We start from the raw sequence: 23123 nt of genomic DNA, 5'->3' as shown, positions 1-23123 counted from the left end.
ATGAGGATATTTTCCAGGTGCGGCGTTGATTCATCGATTTTTTCGGATTCTTCGGACTGCAGAGATATTCCACGTAACACTCGGCGCGTGGTCGTTGTTTTGGTCGATGTAAAGAGAAGTGATTGTTTGTGAGAACTCTAGCGATTCGTACCAGTTTCCAGCTCGTGTCGAGTACACGTGAGGAGGATTCTCAGAGTCGAGAGGAGAGAACTTCGGTTTCCTAATAATAGCAATGAGCTCTTTAAAAATCAATAATGCATAAATGTATACACTTTATACCAAGAATCATCGATGATAGCACCTCGATTCGTGTTTCCCCAGAGAGCTGTTTATCCTGTGATCTTTTGCCCATTTTGAAAACAGAAATCGTTTGCTAGAGGCGGATCACGCAAAAAAATTGTACACACGGTTTATCCCAGAGCCTCTTGCGTTATATGTATACAGCACCAGCGTGGACACACGAGCCGCGATGATGTAGCGCCGTCAATGAAATCTGGATTCAACCGGCTCGCTTCTCTCGAGCGTCCAATACACATATATAATCGGTCTCTCTTCTCGAAGTCCAGCTGCGCCGAGAGAAAAAAATGAACAGAGAAAAATGAACAGAGTGGTATATTAGCCGCGGAAAATCTCGTATCGTCGAAATCTTCGCTTACTCTCAAGTAGGACTCGGTCTATCTTGATCGCGGAGCGAGGATTCGAGAGGTCGGGACTTTTTGTGATAGAAATCGATGTGAATTACCGATGCGCAGCCCACTCGAGCGCGGGTTATGTAGGCTGTAAAAGGCGATCGGCTGGAAAAAAAGGGGAACGCTTGTTTGTGCGAGAAACGAAATCGCTTTATCATGTGGGCTCGCGTTTCCACTTTAATTGTTTTATAATCCTTTGATTACTCGGTTTCTCGGTATATTTGAAAAGTCAGCGTCTACTCTTCGGTACATCGATAGTACTGCGCACTTCGTCTTCTTTAAAAACGAGCTTAATTTAGTTTTACGGTAGTTTTGCTTCGTCGTCGAATATGTATAGTATACCGATCCCGCGCGTAAATGTTTAAAACATTTAAATTTAGCGCGAAAAAGTTTCATTGTGCCGCCGCAAGCTCGACATTGTATGCGAAATTTATTATCGTACAGCCGCAGACGTTAACATCGAGAGCTCGCGCACGAGCTTTTATAAACAAAACAGAGCTTTTATACATGCACGTATGGACGTGCGCGGCTCCTGCGCGTCAATGCCATCTAAAAATAATTGAAAATATCGCACGACACTTGAAAGTTTATAATATCCCCCCTCTCTCTCTCTCTCTCTCTCTCTCTCTCTCTCTCTCTCTCTCTCTCTCTCTCTCTCTTTCCCTCTTTATCTCGCGGCGCTCAAACGAGCCGCTATATTAATCTAGTGCTCGATGATAATCAGTGTAGCGCGCGCGGCCGTATACATCGATGTACAAAAGAAAAAAGGATTCTCTTTCGAGATGAAAGTTATATGCGCGAGACTCCGTTAAAACTCTGTAACGGTATACTCGCCGCGCGCGTATACAAAAAATGTAAAAGGCTAACCTCGTTCTCATGCGCCTGGGTGTATTTAGTAACAAATAATTCACAAGTCGAATGTATATCAATTAACCGCGCGAGCTTCCCATCCTACCTTCGGCGTATTATTATTTTTTTCCGAAAGTCAATTGCATAAGTCATCGAATAGACTCACTTTATCACGTGGCACCTCCGAAATACGCCGTGGGGTATAAGTGATCCCGCTGACGTCAAGCTCGCGCTATTTTCTCGGAAGATACGCCGCGCGGCGCCTCTCGAGTGCGCCGAATTTATAAGGACTATTATGCGTGATTCAATCTGCAATTCAGGCTACTGCTGCTGCTGCGCAAGCTGCGGCGTCTGTTTTAAAGGCTTCCAGAAGCTCTCGTGCGTACGCGTGTCTTTTTTTCTTGTGATTTCGAGCCGCGAACGGATAATTAGAGGGGAACTCGCAGAATATATATACGTAAGCTTTGGCTTGTTATCTTGCTGTAAAGTGTTTGCTTTCATGTTTTTCCTCGTGTATAATTAAGCTCACCGACGCGCGCATGAATAATGCATGCTGGATCTGATAACCAAAATTCGATCTTACAGCTTCCTGATGTATGTACGGACGTTCTTCGCCGTTGTGAAAAAAGTGTATACAAACAAAGAAGCGTCGATTCTTCGGTAAATCCCGAAGGAATATACGCACTCGAGTATAAATCCCCTTTCATCTCAATTTGCTTTCAGAGAACCGCGTAGAGAGGCGTCATCGGTGCCGTAATGCAGAAATCTTCCGGCGCGCGCGCGCAAGGATCCTTGCGAAACCCAACAGCACCGGCGCTGAAAAACTTTCTTGAACGACGGCGCTGCCGCGTAATAGCGCCGTCCGTGTCCCACATAATACTCGGGCCGCAGACTTCGCGTCGGTGTGTGTGTGTGTGTGTCAAGGGGTTCTCTCCGCGCAACGAAAGTCGACTGTCTGCAGAAAGAGTGTCTACAGGTACTCGGGCACGTCCTTAGTTACTGACTTCTCGTTTCTCTCGCGAAACGGTGGGTGGTCCCGGCGAGCGGGTTTTGGCAATGAGGCTTTTTCGGTGTACCAAAACAATCGATTTTAATGGAGAAAGCTAAAGGTCGCGAGAGTAAAGAAAGTGAATTTCACTACATGGGCGTTTCTTTTCAGAGCGTCGTCAGTGCGCTCCGACGAGGTTATCTCGGGTCGTAGGCGGAAAATTACCCAGTTCCGATAGCCTACTTTATTACGCGAGTCATCGGGCGTCCTCTAAAGAACGGTACGTCGATGTATACAGCGAACATCTGCGCGCGGACCTTTTCGCGTTGATGGTCAGTTGCTGCCGCGTGTAGGAGACACGCAGCGGCTACTTTCGTGCGGTTTTGCTTCCGAGCTGCATCGAGCGCTTGTTATGCAGTGTGTTCTTTGTCGAGGAGCAGCCTGTCGAAGCATTGTTTCGAGCTGAATAAAGTGGAGCGGGCGACTGTCGAGTTTGAAAAAAAAAAACTTGAATAACGTCGCTACTTTTGTGCGACGATTCAGAAAATAAACGCGACTTTTGTTTTCATTTTTCATTAGATCGTCGGCCATGTGTCGCGCCGGCGTTATTACTCACGAAGTGATTCAGCCGCGCAGCGAACGATCGAGCTTTTTTCCAGCGTGAAACTCATTTTCCATCGACGCCGCCTTCCTCTTTCAAAATACACACACATACATACAGAGCTTCAATACTCTCAAACAGTCCACACAGAGAGATGCAGCGATTGAATGAATGAAAAGCTCCTTTGATCGAGCACCGTATAAAACTCGCGGCAGCTTCGGGAAAAAAGATGTACGCGCCGACGTACGTCGCCGCTTCTCTTTGCTACTAATTTTTTCTCTCCGGCGCGGCCACTCATTCAATCGCTATAAAAATCCTCGCGCACATGCATCGCGAGAGAGAGAGAGAGAGAGAGAGAGCCGATGACGTCAGGTACTCTGCACGCTTCATCGGCGTGATCGACTATCGATCTTTCATGCAGTCCTCTGTATTGTCGCACGTCACGTTTCACGTGCGCCAAATGGAAATACAGTCTTCAAGAGCACCTACACGCCGGTCTGTCGGCCAGATGCATCGGGATTCGCATCTGCATGCACATAGAGATAGAGAGAGCGAGAGTAAAGAGCGCGTGGACGGATAACGACGACGATTCCTCGTCGCAGCTGCGAGAGTGCGGCTCGTTAATAGCCGACTGGTAAATTGATTTCGCGCCCGGGGAAGCGTGAATTTTTGATAACTCGAGCGAGAATTCATGTAAATTTCACGATTAGTTGGCTCTGCATCTTTCAGCACTTCCTACTGTTCACGGGACGCCCGATCGATCGAGAGAATTCGGGCATTGTACTATTTTAGTTAACCGCGCTTCTGTAACGCCTTCGTGGCCAGCTGTAATTACACAGCGCAAGGCTGTCTACGCGAAGAACATTGTCGTTTTCCAAAAAAGCGCTTGCAACTCTTTCGTTTGACCGAATAAGGACAAAAGCGATTTCGAGTTTTTCAAAAGTCAGCTCAGCGTCAGACGGGTCGACCGAAAGTCATAATCCCCCGAGTCTTTTATCTCGGAAGGAATTCATTTTATCGGCCGTCATATACCTCGAAGATTAATGACAATGCGTCGAATTCGATGTCTCCTATATATTTACATAATATAGTTGTACATACATGAATAAACATATATTTTCATGCCTCGCGGTCAACTCCACGCAGCGTCATTAGCATAAGCTCTGCATGCGAAGTAATTTTTTCGAAAAATCACGCCTCGATTTCCTTTTTCGAAAAAGTCATTCCCCGCGTCGAGACGATGCGCAACACTGCAGAAAAGTGGAGAAACACGAAATTTATAATCGCTGGTTTCCGGAAAAACCAGTTCGCCGCGCGATTTCCTCCCGATGATACGCGGGCATAAAAGAAGCGTGTATAATTAGCGAAAATAAAGCAAAAGCCTAATGGTCGAACTTTTGCTTGTGTCTGTTGTAGATCCACCGGTCGACAGCGTTTACATGATATGCGGCGTACTGATCGCCATGGTCCTCGTCGGCGTCATCATCGTCCTTCTCGCCGTCACGATCAGGTAAGCATTTTACGCTGATAAGAAGCCTGTTTATTTATCTGCTAAATACGTTATGCATAATATTGCGAGATGCAGAGGTGGACGACTTTCCTCGTACACAAACACGCTTGCTTTGTTTATGTTTGACCTTTTTCTAGATTTATTGAACGATCTATAATATAATTTTTCACGAAGTCGACACTTCTGCATCTCAGCAATTGTCAAGCAAATTGTACGTATACCTTGGGTGTTGGCAAATGTCAACGCTTCAGAGGATGACAAACTGTTTTGCATAAAATACCGGGATATAATAAATAAAATTAATATTAATGACGCTTCGAGAAAAAAAACGCTGCGTGCCGAGGCAATGAAATAAAGCCACTATCCGACCATTCAATTGAAATGCACTGCATGACGAAACACGCGAGTTACATTGCGACCACCCCGCGTATACGTACAATTATATTAATTACAATAAACCGTCCTTCAAGAACAGCAGCCTCGTGAGCTTCGACGAGCCTTCGAGAACGAGCAACGCGACACATTTCAAGTGTCAAAATCCACATGTACAATGTATACACTTGTCTGCTTACTTACACAAGCGTATATTGCGAGCACTGAGCGTCCGAATTAGGAACAGCGCGATAGTCGTTGAAAAATTCAGATATAGCCGCGCGCGCGCTCGCGGTTTCAATCGTCTTCAGCTACGCGAACATTGGCCGCAGTTGGCCAATTAAGGGCAGCGGCATCTCTCGCGAGATGACTCGGGAAAGAACGAATAATTAATTAACGGTGGCGTATTAAACTGATGATTTGCCCGCCGATTTCGGACACGTGACCGCATTGTCTGGTTATGAAAATTTTGCCAGCGTTTAAATACGCCAGTTGCGGCTTGGCTTCGATGAAAGAATAACGCAAATTGAAGCTAAATGTTGGGATTCACAGGTTATTAGAATCTTCATGAGCTGCTATATCATAATAATCCGGATGTTTCCGCCGAACACGGCAAACGCGCTCGTGACGCAGGGCAGGCGACAATTGCACTTTTTAAAATTTAATTTTCGGTGAATTTCTACTCGTTAGGCTCACCGTCTCTCTTTTAACGTTCGCACGTGCGTCATCCTAATGTCCACGCGGAAATTCAGTGGAAAATATCGGCGTTACCGAGCAGGCGGAGGTTCTCAGTCACCTAATCAAGCCGCTAATTGGCTAATTCTGTCATGTGTCGCCCAAACGCACACGGCTGCGAACACGTCACGCGGAAAACTTTCGAGTTGTTCTATACAGACACGCGCTAATACTGCTACTGTCACCTCAACGAGCCGCGGAAATTTTTCATCCGGCGCGTCCTTTTATCTGCGGCGTCAAGTTCGTCGCCTTGTGCACACACGGAAAGCCGGTAGCACGACGACGATGACAATAATAATAGGCGAAAAAAGGCATCTGCGCGCGTGCGAGCACACACACACGCGAATCGAGATGACAATGGAGAGAACGGCTTATTTTTTTCGCTGCTCTTATCGGCCATCGGGCTTTTCAGCCGGAGCGTGTGGAGCGCGACAAAAGGAGCAGAAGTTTTTGTACTTTATGCTAACTAATAGAGCGATAAGAGAACCATCTCGAATGTGAAAACAGCGAAGCCGTATTTTTCTCGATTTTTATGAGCAAGCACGAGCAGCGACTATTTCATACGGTTTTTATGTCTCTCAATATTTATAATATTTCGTGGCGTACACAGCAGTAGTGCGTCACGTGGCGACTTACCGCAATAAAAACAAAGCCGGAGCCGTGAAAAAAAAGCTCGATCTAAACAAGCAATTACGCTCTCCGCACCTCGCGGCACATAAAGAGCCCAGAGTTTCGAGGAAACAATAGAACACCGCTAAAATTAGCCCCCGCAACCCCATGCGTGAACTTTCCCGCTGTTACCTCGCGTAAACCGATAGCCACATCAAGCAGACTCGTGTGCGTCAGAGCACGTGAGAGTTAAACCAGCGCCCGGGAGTTTCCTCCGCTCCGATGATCATCCTAGTTTCCGTGAATTCGAGAGTAAGTATACGAGATGGTATTCCAGAGCCATTTCTCGTCGGAAGCGCTCCGGGGGTCGATTGAACTTTCGTTCGTCGATGGAACTCGATATTGTTCACTTCCAAGGATTAAATAATGAAAATCGCGATGATTAATCGATTTCCCTTGAACTCGAAAAGATTAGTGAATCAAGCATCTCCGCCGCGGCGGAAAATTAGCATTTCACAACAAAAGATGACATACGCGGCTTATCTATCCTTTACGGCGAGCGTGAATCAGAGTATACAACAATGTTACGTAAGAGCAACAAAAGCGCGCGAGAGACCCGCACAATGCGAAGAAAAATTCTAGAAGGTTAGTGGAAAAATCGTTTGGAGAAAAAAAAACGATCGCACAGGCGCGTGGCAGGATCAGTCAATTTCATAGTCTCTAGGCTGAATTCATTGCGAGCTTCTACTGTCTGCGTGTACATACATTCCGGCGCGACTTCCGCGGTGTGTGATTTGCAAATTTCATTGCTCTTGAGCCGGACAGACCTCCCGCGAGTTGTAGCTGTATACAAACAGACCGGCGATTCTTCTCTTCGCTGTTTTAGCAGGCGCGGGTATAAAAAATACAGTTCCTATTGCCGTTTGTTTATCTCTATCAACGTGAAGAAAATTTCGCGATGATTATAGCACACAAGCGTGATTCAATAGAGCGAGAAAATCAGCCAAGACTAATCGATAAAAGAATGTATCATAAGGACGACGTTTAAGCGTTCCGGGGTCTTATCCATCACGGCCGTGACACCCCGCAAAAATATACACTTCCCGGCCGAGTTCGTTTACCCAGGCGCGCCTTGAAGCGTATCCTTGCCAAAATATCGCCTCTCGTAAAGCCGGCTCATCGGAAAGAGAAGCGGAGGACGCACCGGCGGTGTTTTTCCATCGGCCTACAGCTGCCTCGTCAAAAATTCTAGAAAAAGGAAGGCATTACATAATTCGCACATACACGCGAGCACGAACGCGCCTCTGCATTCGTGTACGTTAAACGACGCGTTCCGCGCGCGTATTGTTTCCCTCGGCATTCGAACGCGAGGCACGTTCAGGTTGGGCTCTCGCTTTACCGGATTATAGGCGCGCGCGAGATCCGATTTCTCGCGAGTCCGCGGCTTTTTCGCTGTATCGCGCCTATACTGCGACACGCGCCGCGCGCGAGCCTCTTGTGTTTTGCGTTTGGGAGAGCATATGACGTGTACAATTCGATTAGATGCGCTGAATTCGAAGCTCGCTGATTCAGTGTACTTTTTATTCGACTCGACTCGCGATTCACCGAGACTTTTCGCATGAGCGAGCGCGATTGATAAACGAGTTGGAAACCTTCGATTTGATTACGGACAATCGACTCGGAGAAAATAATGACGAGTGTCGAAAACGTGTTTGCACATTGATAATCGATTGTAATGATCGTAAGTTTGAAAAAGTCGTATTTCACCGCTGATAACGCCGGAATTATTGTCATTGCGTTCGACGAGAGAGACTGTTTAAATGTCTCTTATCTCCTATGCACTACTGACCCGATCTCAGTGTTTCAAGGTCCCTTTCACTATGCAGACACATTTGCGAGTTTTCCTCGCGGCTGGGCCAGTATTCCAACTAGACATTTTTCCTTCTCCGACCTTCAGACTTAATGAGAAGGTGTCTGACTCACCTACTCCCTAATCTGCGCTGATTCCTGCTAATCAAGAATACAACAATGCTTCGAAAACACCGGTCTCTCTCTCCTGGTTACGACAAAAAATTAGAAACCGTCTGCTTGATTGTAGCAGTTGACTATTTACGTAACGATTTGCATCCTCGGACACACGAAATGAAAGACGTATACAAATCGATAATTGCACGTCGTCTATCTCGACTGTCTCATCGTCGTTACGAAAATCCGCGGCACAACAAGTCGAGACCTCCTACCGTGGCGTCATGCGAAGCCCGAACTCCACGTGATTGCAGTTTCACGTGTCCGAGGCTCATTGTCGTCTCGAATGCAAATCCGAATAAAATATAAACCTCAACCGCGAGAAACCTCACCGATATACATACTCCTGGTACGTAATTCGCGCAAAACGTCACAGCAGTTTTTCTCTCCGTTCCGAGAAAACGGAGAAAATTCCCCGTAATTCGTTAATTGGGGGATCGTTGAACTCCGCAGTTGTTAAGTTTTTCCCGGAGAACGTGAAGCCCGCTGCGCGATTACGCTTCTCTTATCTGCGCGCGACGTGATGCCGAGAATCAGAAACTGCACGCGAGGTTTGCTGTATACTGACGTGTCGTTAAGGAATTTTCGGGAAATTTCCTCGCTGTTTTGTCCATTCAATCGCCCAAAGGTTAAGGGCGCGTTTACGCCACCGAGATCAAAACAAATATCGCGTGACTCGACTGTTGCGCAGAACTTGATGTTTTGTATACGTTGTCCGAAAAGTAATTCATATCCACTACTCCGAGAGATTGTAGAAGCTACGATTCCGTTCCCCGAGTATACGCATTAATATTGTACGAGGAAATAATATTCTGAAAACATTCGATTTAACGAATTCCCAAGCGTCAAGCCGTAAATGCGCTTTTCAGGAAATATCGGCTGTCGCACGTTCGAGAAACGCATTAAGTCGCTGCACCTACTGCACACTAATAATCCTGATAAAAGAAACTCGGAAAATCATTCCTATTTTTAAAAAACCGAAAATTACGCAAAGCACGTCGACGTATTCACCTATAATTACAGGTTAAAACGATGCCTCCGAAGCTAAAATTAACAACGAGATATACCAATGATTCCTAATGCACACAACGACCGCAGACGAATCGAAGAAAAGCCCGAAAAGCTCGATAGCGTCTGGGCGTTTAATCGCTGGTTTTACCAGGCGTATAAACTCTCGTACGGATTCCCTCGATGTGCGAAGGCACTTCCCCGCTGGGTCGGAGATTTGCGCGAATTCATTAGTCACTCGATAAACAGCCGCTGCAATAAGACCGACGTATCAGCGGATACTTGCACTCGGATGCGGAATTTATCTGCTACTCCCGTTGTTTCGGACGAGTCATTCGTTATTCGTGATGTAATGCTGCGCTTCTTGCTATCTAGTGTCAATAAATTCGCTGAAAAGTCGATTATAGTCTTAGTCGAAGTTTACGCGCTCTTTTACAGACTGTCTTCTTGGGAATCACACAAGCCGCTTGTCAATTCCGTGCGACGGTAAATAAAAATTCATTCGCATAATGATCATTAACGGCTTCTTCAGAAATCCCGGCAGCTTCCGAAAATTACGATAAATCTATCTTGTTACTGTCTTGCAGTGGATTGATAGCCAAACAAACGGACGGGAAAACATTTTTACGACCGAGCTTCCGAGCGAGTAAGGTGTCGCGTGGCTGCACACGAAGTTTCCGGAAAAGCGTGACGCGTCGAATCCGATAAACTTTATCGCACACACACACACACTAGCGAGTCTTCTGCATTATGTGCGGCTTCTCTCGAAGCGCCGTAAAACGGCGGCGCGTTTCGCTGAATGCTTGTGACGTGGTACGCTGCTCATCTATTTAATTTACGTAATCGCTCTAAGATGGACATTTGCGTTTCTATGATACGTGTGTACTACGTACGTTGAACGCGTATTTTAGCCGGGTTTGTCACTGCTTCGCGCAAAATTTAACTACCGGAGTCGAGTTTTAATGGTGTTTGGCAGCGGATAATTCGCAGTTTCGCCGATTTTCTTGTTTTCTTTCCGTTCATCGGCGGCCTCATTTGGAAGATCGTTTCATCTGTAATCGATGCGTGGAAATTTGTGCTGATCAACTTGTTGCTGTTTATAGACTTTGGTGTTGATAATGGGCTAAATTTTCTCCAGACTCACTCGGGAGCAACAAGCGTCATCATCGAGTTTTCTGCTTTCTCGGACTGAACAAACGCGGGGAAATTCCGAACGAAATGTCAGCAAACTTCCGTTATCTGTTTTCACTTTTCCATTTTTTCTCCGGCGTGTTAAACCTCCCGCGAGGCGTCAAGGAGATGCGCGATAATCCAGTCGCCTGTAATCTCGATTCTATAAACATCAAAACATCGCATTCTAATCGACTCGAACCAATATAGGAAGTTGAATATTCTATTATAAAATAAAAATCGCGAGTTGAAAATCCATTCACATAGCGCCACTGCGAACACCGTGTGTGTATAAATGGCTCGCGCGACCGATAAGACGGCAAGGCTGTGGTTATTATTGTCGCACGCGCCGCAAGATTCACAAAACAATTACGACACGCGGTGATGCGAATCGCGGCGGATGCGATTGATACTCAATTCTGAGTTTTTTTTTTATCGTAGCGGATCGAGAGATACAATAACGTCATTGCTGGAATTTTTGAAGTACAGTCATTTTTATACTGAAGTGGCCGCACGTGCGGAGTTCGATCCCTCGCGTCGATGATGAAAATAATATTTTTGTAGGCGATGGAGTAAAAGGTTCGATGGTTATTTTACTACGAGCTCGTGGGTTGATGCTTGTAGTGTATTATAGTTGACGTGAAAACGGCGTGTATTATTCGAGAGGAGATAACACGTCCACGAGCAGGAGATGATGCAATTGGCTTGGAAAGACTCGCTTATTGATTAATGGCTATCTTCGTACGCGCAGAATTAGAGCAAAGTCGACGGGTTTCGTGAAAAATGTCGTATTGCAAGGAGATATACAGTAGAGCGGATGTATAATTCTCCGATGATAATTCCCTCTCGCATGACGTGATTATCGCAAAAAAGCCGTGCGACTGTTATAACCAGACTGAAATAGAGCGCTTCTGTGTCACTCCAATAAAATCGAATCGATACCTGCATTTCCTAATCAGAGTATACAGCCGATTTCCATTGCGCGACTTCCGGCTCATGAATCTCGAAAGAGACCCGCTTATCGGTCGCTCTCGGCTCGATATCAGATACAAACCAGGCGCCTCTCGCACAGCGTTCATCGCCAATTATACCTCAGGGCCTCCGCTCTCGAGAGGCATTTCTCGATATCTATATTCCTCGCTACTTCTGCGTAAGCCTCGCGCGTACGCGCAAAGTATCGTTACACCCGCATGCGTCACTCGCGAATATGGTAAATCGACAGCTCGAGTGGACACACGCGGTCTATAATAAGAAGCCGTTGAATTTATCGGAAATTCGATAGGGGCGCGTATTAATATTCGCGCTTGCGCGTGGGTAAGCTTGTGCGTCCGTGTCATGCTCTATCGAAAACGTATATAACTGCATTGGTAATAATATATCTCGCCCGCGCGCTCTATTGTTTGTTCCTTTTACTCGAAGCGGCTTTTCTAATTACTGAGCTCGTGCGCGCGCGACATCGATCGCCACGCGCCACCGAAGTCCATTATCATAATCGACTGAGTATATCCAGGGATATTTTTAGTGCCGGTTGATCTATCAATAGCTCGGTACGAGTTTACCAATTTCTGGCTGACTTCTAATGTTACCATAGGGGAAAGCCAAGGCTCCTCTCGCGTTAATCTCCCTTTTTGTCTGGATCTCAATCGCTGCGCGGCAATGCGAGGATAAGCGGAGAAGGAACGATAACACCGATAGACGCAAGCGTGAGCAATGAGCCGGAAAAAATCGTTTTCCGCAACACACGTGGTCGCTGGCTATAGGTAATGAGAAGATTTTCCTGCTCGAAGTTATGCATTAAAACACACTGCTCATTATACGGGAAAACACACGTCAAAACAGTCAACGAAATCCTCGAATACTGGGATAAGATCATCCTCCACTGCTCCGACGTTATTATTCTCACACTGTTATCCGGCGCGTCGTGTGAATCTAATATACAAAACAGCACGAGCGTGACGTATGACGGAACACAATCACGCGACGTATGTTTACAACGCGGCGGCGAATAAAAGGGACGTGAATATAAGACACGCGCGATCTCGTGTCTGCAGTATAGGCAAACATATTTTGCTCGCTTCGAAAGATATACGCACAAATTAAGAGTCTTCTCGGTATACGCCTTGTTTGTCGTGCACCTGAACGCGATCTGTATAGCTCTCGCTTTATTTACGTCTACGTAAGAGAAGATGGTTGATGTATATAGAAGCGGCTCGAGTGACTCATACGCGCACCGCCGGTTGGTTCGATCAATGATGAATCAAAATCATGCACGTGTGTGCGTACTTAGGTTGAACTCGCGTATTTTGCTGGTAAACGCAGCGGTTTTATTTATTTTTTTTTTGTCGCGGATCGTTAGTTTTGAATTGCGGTTACGTGAAGTTACGCGGAAGGCAGTAATTGAGCTCTGCACTTTTTCAAGGTGCGTTGGTCGGGATAAGATTATCAATGTAGCGTATTTTTTTACTACTAATATACTATACGCGAACGACGATAGTACAGCCAGGCGATATAAGGCGTATAGAAAAGTGAATGAGAATACTTGACATTTTTTACGAGAAAATTGAACTTTGATCATCAGGAAATGTGACTGTACTCGACGACTTACTTTTTATCGTGGAAGTTCGATCGTATCGAGATTCTGATTACTCCAGGAATTTGTTAATTAATTTTAATCGGGGATTTAGATGGTAAAATGAAACTTCCGAGAACGTATTCGCCGCGTTTTGACAGATGTCTATCGATTTCGAATTCCCGTTTGGAAACAATCGACGATTCAATCAATATCCCGCATCGGATTGTTTTCTCTCGTATCGCACATTATGCAATATCTTCGGCACATAAGGCATTAAAAAAAGTCATTGATTTCATTAACTGCGTCTTCCGCGTTACGATCGCGATACAGATTGGCTTTATTATTAATTGAAATTCCACCTGCAGACGCAGTATCACAACAATGTGAACAAACACAATAACACTAATCCCGTAACTCGAACATATCTAATCTCGCATAATTCGTTGTTTGCAAACAGAGCACAAAAGCTCGTCCGAAAGCTCGTGGCGTCTCTCAAACGCTTCACTCATCGCGCCTGTCCGTCCGAGAGACAACGAACTTGGCTCTTCAAAATTTTCACGGTCGCGGAAAGAACCTATTCCCGCACGACATGGCCTATAAGGCAACGTCGCACTTTCTCGTATAGCGTTTTTGGCAGCGAGCGAGCACAAAGTGTGGCTTCGTTTTTTTCCATTCGAAAGTTTCTCTCTCTCTCTCTCTCTCTCTCTCTCTCTCTCTCTCTCTCTCTCTCTCTATACACACACGCAAAATAAAATAGAGGAGCAGAGCGTTCGGCCGGTCTATTTTCGGGGTGCGTACAATGGCCAGATCAGCGCGTGCAGACCGCAGCTATCCAACGCGCGAAATCGCTATTTTTAACGCAAAACTCGATCTTGGCAGAAGTTACTTACAAGCTCTTACTGCTGTCGAGAGATGCGGTTTCCGCGTGCTTTTTTCGAGCATATGTGCACAAAGACTGTCTGTCTGCGAATTCGCCGAGGGAGAAAGTCGAAAGCAGAGATTCGACAATTTCGAGACACGCTTAGCGGATGGGAAAAGAAAAATCAAAAGACGCTTCGCGAGGCTCATTATGCCGCGCGACGTAACCGCTCGATGTCGCGCAGCGTTATTACACGGCAGCGCGACGCGAAGTCATTACGGTATAATACTGCGGCGACCTCGCACGCGCGACGCAACGCCTGCATCTGTCTTCCCCGTGTTTGCCGAGAAAAGTCTGGCAAATATCGATAAAGCACGCGATGCTGACAAGATCTCGCTGGAACGGCGATAATTCATCGATAGCTCGTCGTGTTCCAACGAGTTCAATGTATACACGTGCGTACCTCGATACACAAAGGCTTTTTTTTGCCAAGAAAGTTTAATCTTGCGCCGGGTCGATTAGCCTGTTGAAACTGAGAGAACGGATGGTTTAATTGATTGAGGAAAGTATAAAGACGCGAATTTACGGTTCGTTTATTTTTAAGCCGTCGTGATGTAGAGTACACGCCTTTTTCTAGTTTCCGTGATCTCATCTCGGCCGGCCAGACAGAGGTTCGATCCGATTCACAGAGACTCGTGGAAAAATCTATTTTTCCGCGAAGCCCAGCAATTGGAGTGGGAATCTCGGCGATGGAGGTCGTTCAACCGACGATCTTCCGAAGGGGGGTCCAATTAATATTCTAATCTTGAGTTTTTCTCTCGTGCCGCATTATCGGAGTTGCGTAACCAGCGGCCCGGCTTATTCGGCGTGTTACAGATAAACTTGCCCTCGCGCATAAAAAGCGCTATCACAGAGTCCCCGATCGAGTGCACAAGGAGCGTATGGATTGTTGGTTTGAATAAAGCACGGAAGGCTAAAATACTAGCGACCCGCGACCCATAACATATACCTATATTACGTTATCCCGTGCGTTCGTCGACCCATCGTCTCGAGCAATGAGACAATGCCTCGCGGCCGACGTGGAGAATCGTTGTCGTACATTTTATAACCGCGCGCGTTCTTATCACCTCGCTTATCTAACCGGCCCGTGGGTAATCCAACGTCAGCGGGCCGATTCAATGGGCCGTGTTTTCGCGGAATCTCCTCGCGATCGGATCAAACGTAAATCTTCAGCTGTATACAATAGCTCACGGAAGCTCGCGATGCATAGCGAACTGGGGAACGAAAAGCGGAGCAGCAGCGCGCCAGGGAAGGTAGTAGGAGGGACGGAGGGAGAGTTGGTCCTTGAAAGGATGAACGACCTTATCGCGGACGCACCGCGTGGTTCTTGGAAAGGTTTCGTTGTGTATAGTCGCGCCGGAGCTCCTCTTCTTCTCTTTCTTTTGCCAATTCTCTTTCTCTCTCGCTCTGCTCCTTTTTAGCGGAGGAGGCGTGCGAAACTCGCACGCCGAGGACGAGGAAACCGCCGCGTGACCGGTTGAGAGGGATTGCCGCGAGGTGAGGGCTCGGCTCCGTTCGGCCGAGAGATGGAGATACTTTTTTCCATGGGGAATCAGATTCGCGATAGAAGCGGCGGGCTTTTATGTATACTTTATTAGAGATTCGTTAGAGAGGCTTATTCTCGAGTGGGTTTTAGCGAAATTTGCACTATTATTTATGCGGCCTTCTCGGACGCTTCCGTCGATCAGCTGATCGCGTATTTACAAAACCGAGCGTCTCAGACGAGTATACGGGAATTCCGAAAACGCCATGACGGGACTATTTTTGCAAATCGCGAACCCGGTAGCCGCAGCCAGTCAGTCAACCCTGGCCTCGCAGCTTTTTAACGAGCTCGTAAAAGAGAGCGCGAGCTTTCGAGAGCCGGCCAGAGATCGACCGTCTCGATTGTGCGCGGAGACGCCAGGGACACCGGCAGGGATCCGGTAACGCGGAAGCTTTCGAGCTTCGCTCCCGAGAGAGTTTGTTTTAGTTGAGATGTGTATATAGGTAATAAGCCGGCTCGTCGTTCTGCTCGGCTTGAGAGCTAATTTATCTGCTTCCGTTTTTGCTTTACGATATATGCCTTTTGAAGATATTGTCGGCGCGCGGGGTAACGATCCGAAACGGGCCGCAAATCTCGTCCATTAGTTAGAATGTTTTTCACTGAAAATCATAACGTTTCAGCATTGAGATACGCGCTAAATTTACAGTTTACGAGGCACGAAAATAAAAAAGTATAAATACGTGCGCGAATTGTTTTGACTCGCGGGATTACGTAAGTTAATCAGCGCGTCGAAATTTTTAACTTATATCGTCGCGAACAGTGTCTCGAGGAGACAAAAGCCCGTCGTTATTATAGGAACACTCGGGAGAGAGAGAGAGAGAGAGAGAGAGAGAGAGAGAGAGAGAGAGAGAGAGAGAGAGAGAGAGAGAGAGCTTACGCGGCTTTAGAAAGTTAGCAATGACATCAGTCTTCGATAAAGCGACTCGCGGCGATAAAGCTATAATTATCTTATTCAAAAGCGATGTATAACCTGTCGAGCGTTGCGTCCATACCGCGTATGGTACCGTGCAACGTCGAATCCTCTTACGCAAAATAATTAACCCCAGGGCACGCAGTGCCGATCCGTTGAAGTAACGTCATTAATCGTGTGTATATTTCCAGATGTGATATCACGCATCCCTTGCGCAGTCGCCCGTAACGGAGTGCAATCCTCGCCAATAAGGGCGGCACAGGAATAACCCCGCGGGCGAGTCACCTCGAACGTTACACACACGGCTTGTAAAAATAGACCGTCCACCCCCTCAAGGTGTTCCGTAAAGCTCGAAAATTAGCGACGACGCGGTTCGTAATGCGAGCATGCACGCATTTAGGTGTAATAATATCGATCAGTGGGACGCTTTATGCATAGGATTCGCGGAAAGCAACAGCCGCACTGCAGCACCGAATTCTCGCAGTCGATGATGGCCGCGTAACACGCTCGCCCCCGTTACCCCCTGGAAAATATCGTCATTCTGACACTTCATGGAAATTGGCTATACGTTAGACGTCTGAAGAAAAAAGTTGATTTTTTACTCGGTAATGTGAAAGTTCCGCGAGATGTGGATATTTTGACAAACTCTCCTGGTGCACGCTCTGCTTGTTAGGCAAATCGAAATCGCCTTCGATTTTTCAATTACTTTCGTCGAGTGCGCGAAACGCGCCTATAATAATTGTCCTTGTTTTGCCGATTTTATCTCAGAGAGCACTCGGGAGGATTAAAATAACGAGTGTAACGTTTAAAAGAAATTCAAGGAAAAGCGAATTTTCGCAGTCCGCGAGAAAGCCGAGTAAAAATGAGGCTCCGCGTCCACTTTCGGTTTCGCGGAACGGAAAAAATGCTAAACCCGTTCTGCCGCGACACAAAAACTCTCTATAGGTACCGCGAATCGGCCGAAATGTATGGACGAGTCTCCGAGAAGACTACAGCCAAAAGCATCGGTTGAATAATCATGCTCGTTATTCGCACGCGATCGCTGCCCTCCGTCCACTCGATGCGGACCTCATGTACACGTACACGAGATCGAACAAAGAAACCGAACGAATTGCGCCGCAGAGAGAAAGGTCGCGGGTGAAATTTACGTATTATAAACTAGGATTTGCAAAAACGTGTGTGGGGGGAAGGAATTTGAGATTTCGATCAAGCGAGCGTCGCCGATATGCAAATAGCTGAACCGTATTATAGAGTTCGAGTTCAGGCAAAAGGGAATCGAAAAGAAAGAGCATGCGAATGAAAAAAGGCGAAGGAGCTCTTTCTCTCGCTCGCTGCGTCGCTCTAAATGTAAATATTCGTAGGCTCGATTTAATTGCGTTCGCGGGCCGCTAATTGAGTCGGAGCTCTTTTCTTCTTTTAGAATAAATAATTAGCATTGGCAGAGGTGAATTTTTCGCTGCAAAGACTCTCTTCTTCCCCTCTCGCAGAGACTATACACGCGGCGCGAAAGAGAGCAGAAGGAAAGAATCGCACAAGCCGTCTCTGTCTCTCTCTCTCTCTCTCTCTCTCTCTCTCTCTCTCTCATACCCGGGGAAAAACTGTAGAGCACAAGCTCGGCGCTGGCAGCCGCTCGCGCGCACGGTGCCACGGTATAATGTACTGTACCCTCTCTCCGTCTGGCTTTCGAAAGCAGCGGCGAGCGCATAGCGATTGGCCCGCAGCGCGCGTCCAATGGGGCCGGCACGCGTCCGTGACGTCAGCGCTCGGAGCTATAAGAGCGCTCGGCACACGCGGCCAAGGCTCAGAGAGACTCCGTGCGCGCCGCAGTGCCGCGCCGCTAGCAGTCGAAGCAACAGCAGCAGCGCAGCTCGCATATGAGCCCAAGACTCTCGTAGTCAGAAGCCCCTTCCCAGTAGACGTGCCGTTCCGATGTGACATTAACGGGAGCCGCAGCTTGTCTTCTGTCCAGCCTCGTCTCATCAGCTGCGGAAGGAAGCAGCCGGCACTCTTGTCATTCAGTCCTCGGTCGTCGTTACAAGTCAAATTTCCAGAGAGAGAGAGAGAGAGAGAGAGAGAGAGGGAGAGAGAGAGAGAGAGAGGCACAGACGCGCTGTGAACACACCCGAAGCGAAGCTAGTCAGTTTTTGTGCGCGAAGTGAGACCAAAGAGTTGTTGAGTAAAAAAAGTGGGAGACCAGTGGTGCGTTAGACAGTATAACATATAGCGTAGTTGTAGACTAGAACTATCGACGCTCGGCGTTTCTCAGTGCTCGCGCGCTAACATGGAATCCAGCTAGAGTCCAGCCGCGTCAGCGCACGCCAGCGACCGCTCGATCGAGCTCCGAGAGCTCCGATTTTCCCTTTCGTTTGTGACCCCCGTCGCGCAAGAGTCTCGCTCCAGGGCCCCAGCCCTCGAGCTCGACCCTCTTGCCACACACACCGGCCCGAAAATTCCCGCCAACGCCGCGAAGAAGCTCACGAGGCTGTACTTGAAGTACAAGAGGATGGTCGGGAGCAACGGAACGATGATAGCCATTCGGCTGGTCCGCAGCAAGCTCCGCAAGCGCGAGGAGCACCAGCACCACCAGCACCACCACCCGGCGAACTCGGTGCACCCGGAGCAGGTGCAGCAGCAGCCCCAGCAGCCGACGCAGGTCGTCACCGCCCAGACGGCGCCTAACCCGGCCGCCAGCGGCATCGTCAACCCGGCCATGTCCAGCAGCACCACGACCGTCGACTCTTGCTGCGCCGGCGCCCAGAGCACCATAGTCGCCGCCCTCGGCAACGGCTGCAGCCTCGAGAGGAGCCCCGACACCGCCAGCACGATGGTCTACACGACCGGCACCGGCGCCGCCGAGCAGTTCATCTGGCAGTTCCCGCCGCCCTATCCGCCACCCAACACGCCCCCGCCACAGTACACGTTGTACAACGATCAGGTGGGTCTCTCTCTCTCTTTCTTTCACATTGATTATTCCGTTCGGAGACTTGGCCCGCGCTTGTAAATGCCAGCCAGCCTTTCGAATCCCCGTCACTCAACGCAACGGTTTCCTTATCGCAAAAACGCGCGCATTTGAATGCCGTTACGGCCCGGCTCCGCGCGCGGAGACAATATCCGCGCAGTTCGCGAACCAAAACAAACGCATCGACTTCCGCGGCGACGAAGGTTCAACGACACCCACCGCGCTCTCCTTCTCTCTGCGCTATGCTCCCGGGAAAATGATGTACGGGCGAAGAAAAAACGAAACTCGATTACTGCCGAATAAACGAGGGCCATCGATTTACGGCTCTACTATATATAGAGGCAATTCGCCACACGACGATACAAGAGAGCCACGAAATGAGAATCATAATAAACGTCGATATGATACTAGGTCACGCTAGTTCTACATTTCGTAAGCATCGTTTCTCTCTCTCTTTCTGCGCAACTATAGGCGCGATTCATTGTCGGTCACGAAACGAGGACCCGCTTCTGCTTCGCCTCTCCTCCTCCTGCTTCTGCCGCTTCGCCGTTGCTGCCAGCTGATGAGAGCGAGTGACGCGAAGCCCGATTCGAAACTCGCGAAAAAGACGATGACGGCGGTACTCTCTGATACGGCAGGCGAGAGATAAAGGCTTTGTGTGTGTGCGCGAGTGCAGCGCGGTGACGCGGCGCGATTGCAGCTCGAGGTTAGCGGGAAAAATGGCTTTGCGTAACGTCGCGGGAATTCGAATTTGCCGCGCTCTCGGTACGTTCATACGAGGGGTTTGTTTTGACTCGCTTTATTTTCGATTTGTTTGTCGCATTCCAAGCGGTAATATTGTAGGAATTGCTCCACCTTGGCAGCGCGCATTTGAAATTCCTCCAAAAGCAAAAACGCTCCTCTCGCCCGGGAGAAAAGAGAGCGCAATGCGAATTTTGTAACGCAGGCTCCGTTCGAAAATCCCCGTAGCGGAAGTCGAGACGTAAGCCAGTAAACCAATACATGTACACGAGCCGACTTGCGGACAGACGGACGGAGACACCGAGCGCCGCTTTCTAATCTTCGAGACACTTTAGCCCTCGTTTTACGTTTCGTCTCTGCGTGGATAAGATAGCGCAATTTGCTTTCTTCTAAACCGAAAAATGACCGCGCTTGCGTAACTTCTACCCGACGCGTATAGCTTTATATAATACCCAGTCTCACACGCGTTGCAGTACTCGAAACTATACCTCTCGGAATATACAAATTCACAGCGACCTTCGCCACGCGCAAAAGCTCCCCTTTGGATTTCGGTGCCGACGAACGAAAAAAACGTTCCGCGCACGCGATACGTGTATATCCCTTATCTCTCGCGTATAGCGAGTACAATCGCCGTGGCACGACGCCCTGTGTACACACATCACGTTCTGACCGTTTTATTCGGCGAAAAGCTCGCATCGATTCGTCGTACATGCGCCTTTTTTTTCATTACGAGCTTATCGGCCGAATATTCGCTGTTGGCTCGATTGTTGGCTTAGCTTGAAATATGGAGGTCGTATATATAGGGGAAATTATTTTCGACCGCGAGGCTCGTGCGAGTGTGTAATATGCGCTAATGGAGCAGGAAACTCTACGGCGGTTCCTTTTACCCACAGCCTTTATCTTTCGGCATGACTGAGCCTCTTTTCTAAACTCTATTAAGTGTATTATAATTACGAACGGCTTTTCAGTATAGGCTCTCACTTCCTTTCTCCTAATTGCTCCGTAATTAGTATTCATCGATGCGAAAAAAAAGTCGTCTTTCACTCGTGATTTTCATCCGCATATGATTTACCGTTTTTTCTTTCGAATTTCGGCCTTCGCTTCTTCGAAATTCTTCATAATCCGATTTTGAAACAAATTTTTTCCACGCCGTGACACAATCGCGTAAAAATCCCGCTCGACAATCGAACCACCGTTCGCAGAACCGAATCCCCCCACAAACACAGGCGTAAACCGAGGGGAAAAAAAAAATAACGTTAAGACCGGATTACCACCTCCCGACGCACGTACGTGTATGTATATTGCAAGTGAGGTCGACACGAGCGCGCCAGAAAAATCCTAAACAATCGGCAACGTTGCCGCGTCACGTATGTGCTGTGCATGTACACACGCGTGAATCGGCTGTCTCACTCTCACTCGCAACGGCGTCTCCTCCGCGCGGCGGCGTTGTGACATCGTTTCACCGTTTTACGCTCCACTTATGCGTATCTCGCTGCTGTCCGCCCGATGGATTATACTTTCTCGCGCTCGCAATCTGCTTTCGATCTGCGATGAGGAGGAATCAATTAGCGCTGAATCGAACCGCTAGCTTTTTTTGTCGGATCGGTGGATATAGAGGACAGCTCCGAATTTCACGAGGTTATCACGAGGACGAGCGAGGGCCGTAACGACACTGGGATTTCGCGGAGGACTTTTTTCTCTCTCTCTCTCTCTGGCTAATATCCTCGTCACGCGCCGACGACTTCTCTAGGACGCGCTTGCGCTCGCCGACAGCCTTTCATTATTCGCTATCCTAATGAAGAGTACAGCAATGATTCACCATCAGGGACGCGATGAAGTAATATAATCGCCGGTGTGTTTGCGGAAACCCTTGACGCACTGGGGAAATAATAACGTTGAAAAATTGCGCATATCAGCGATAAGAGCCGAGAAGCCCCGCCGCGACCGCGCTGGCAATCTCGTTTGGAGCCAGGTGTGTTATGAGTCTATAGGTATACGAAAAATGGGCTATGATCGCGTTGTTAACGAAAACGGGCCGAGTATCGAGCGCCTCGCTGAGACACGCGAACTTACGTATGTACGACCCGAATGAGCTGGACACACGAAGCGAGAATATATCGCGAGAAAAGAGATTAACCGCGATCGCGCATATTATTTTTCAACAAAGCAGTCTCGTACTTGCTCGCGATCGTTGTTTGGCATTCTTCGAAAACTCGCTGCCAAAAATCGTGATGCAAGCGTCGCACGTCGTATAATAAACGCGCGAGCACAGCCCTTTTCCGCGTTCGCGAGTAGTACCGATAAGCATCTCGCTCGCCCATGACCCACTGCGTGTACATAGCGCGTATACCCTTGCGGAAAGCTCGCAGAGCACGGATCCTCGCGCGCGGAAAAGCGGTCGCACGCGTGTCCTCGAAAGCGCGGCACCGCCGTCGAGCTGCACCGAGGGCAAAGTGCTACTAGCACCGCCGTCGTCTATTAATAACCGAGCCGCGATATTTTCGTACACGCGACGGCTCCGCGATCAGAACACCTCGCCCTTTCTCCATACGATACTACACGGTGTAGTCGTGTACGGAGTCTGGACTTTTTTCTCAAAGATTCACGGAGCAGACGACTACGGCAAATGCCAGCTCTCTCGCGAGTCGACAAAAAAGCGAATCTATTTTTACGCTGGCTTGGCGACGGAGACGTAGCCAACTGCTACACACAGCCGCGCAGCGTTTCAACGATTTCATATCTATATATTATCGGCAGTTACCGGTTGAAACCAGAAGCTTAAAATTATTCGCGCGCACGCAGATTCGAAAAACCAAGCGCTATATCTATCGAGTTTCAAGCGCGAGCAAAATGAAGAATCGGACTATATATATTTCCGAGAACCGCTTACACAACGTTGCAGTAGGCGACGAAAAACCGCAGA

General features: G+C 48.1%; 1 protein-coding gene across 13 annotated transcripts in view; it reads left to right on the top strand.

The window, feature by feature from the left end:
- LOC100679976 overlaps positions 1–23123 on the top strand; it is a 118845-nt gene that overhangs the window by 90796 nt on the left and 4926 nt on the right. For all 13 annotated transcript variants that reach the window (XM_008203570.3, XM_003425223.5, XM_016986846.3 and 10 more), the window contains 2 exons: positions 4544–4637; positions 19051–19435. In XM_008203570.3, the coding sequence (XP_008201792.1) occupies positions 4544–4637; positions 19051–19435 (479 nt within the window). The remainder of the gene's footprint in view (positions 1–4543; positions 4638–19050; positions 19436–23123) is intronic.

This window comes from Nasonia vitripennis, chromosome 5, assembly GCF_009193385.2.
Source record: "Nasonia vitripennis strain AsymCx chromosome 5, Nvit_psr_1.1, whole genome shotgun sequence".
In the NCBI taxonomy this organism is placed as follows: domain Eukaryota; kingdom Metazoa; phylum Arthropoda; class Insecta; order Hymenoptera; family Pteromalidae; genus Nasonia; species Nasonia vitripennis.
This window is presented reverse-complemented; position numbering and strand designations above follow the sequence as displayed.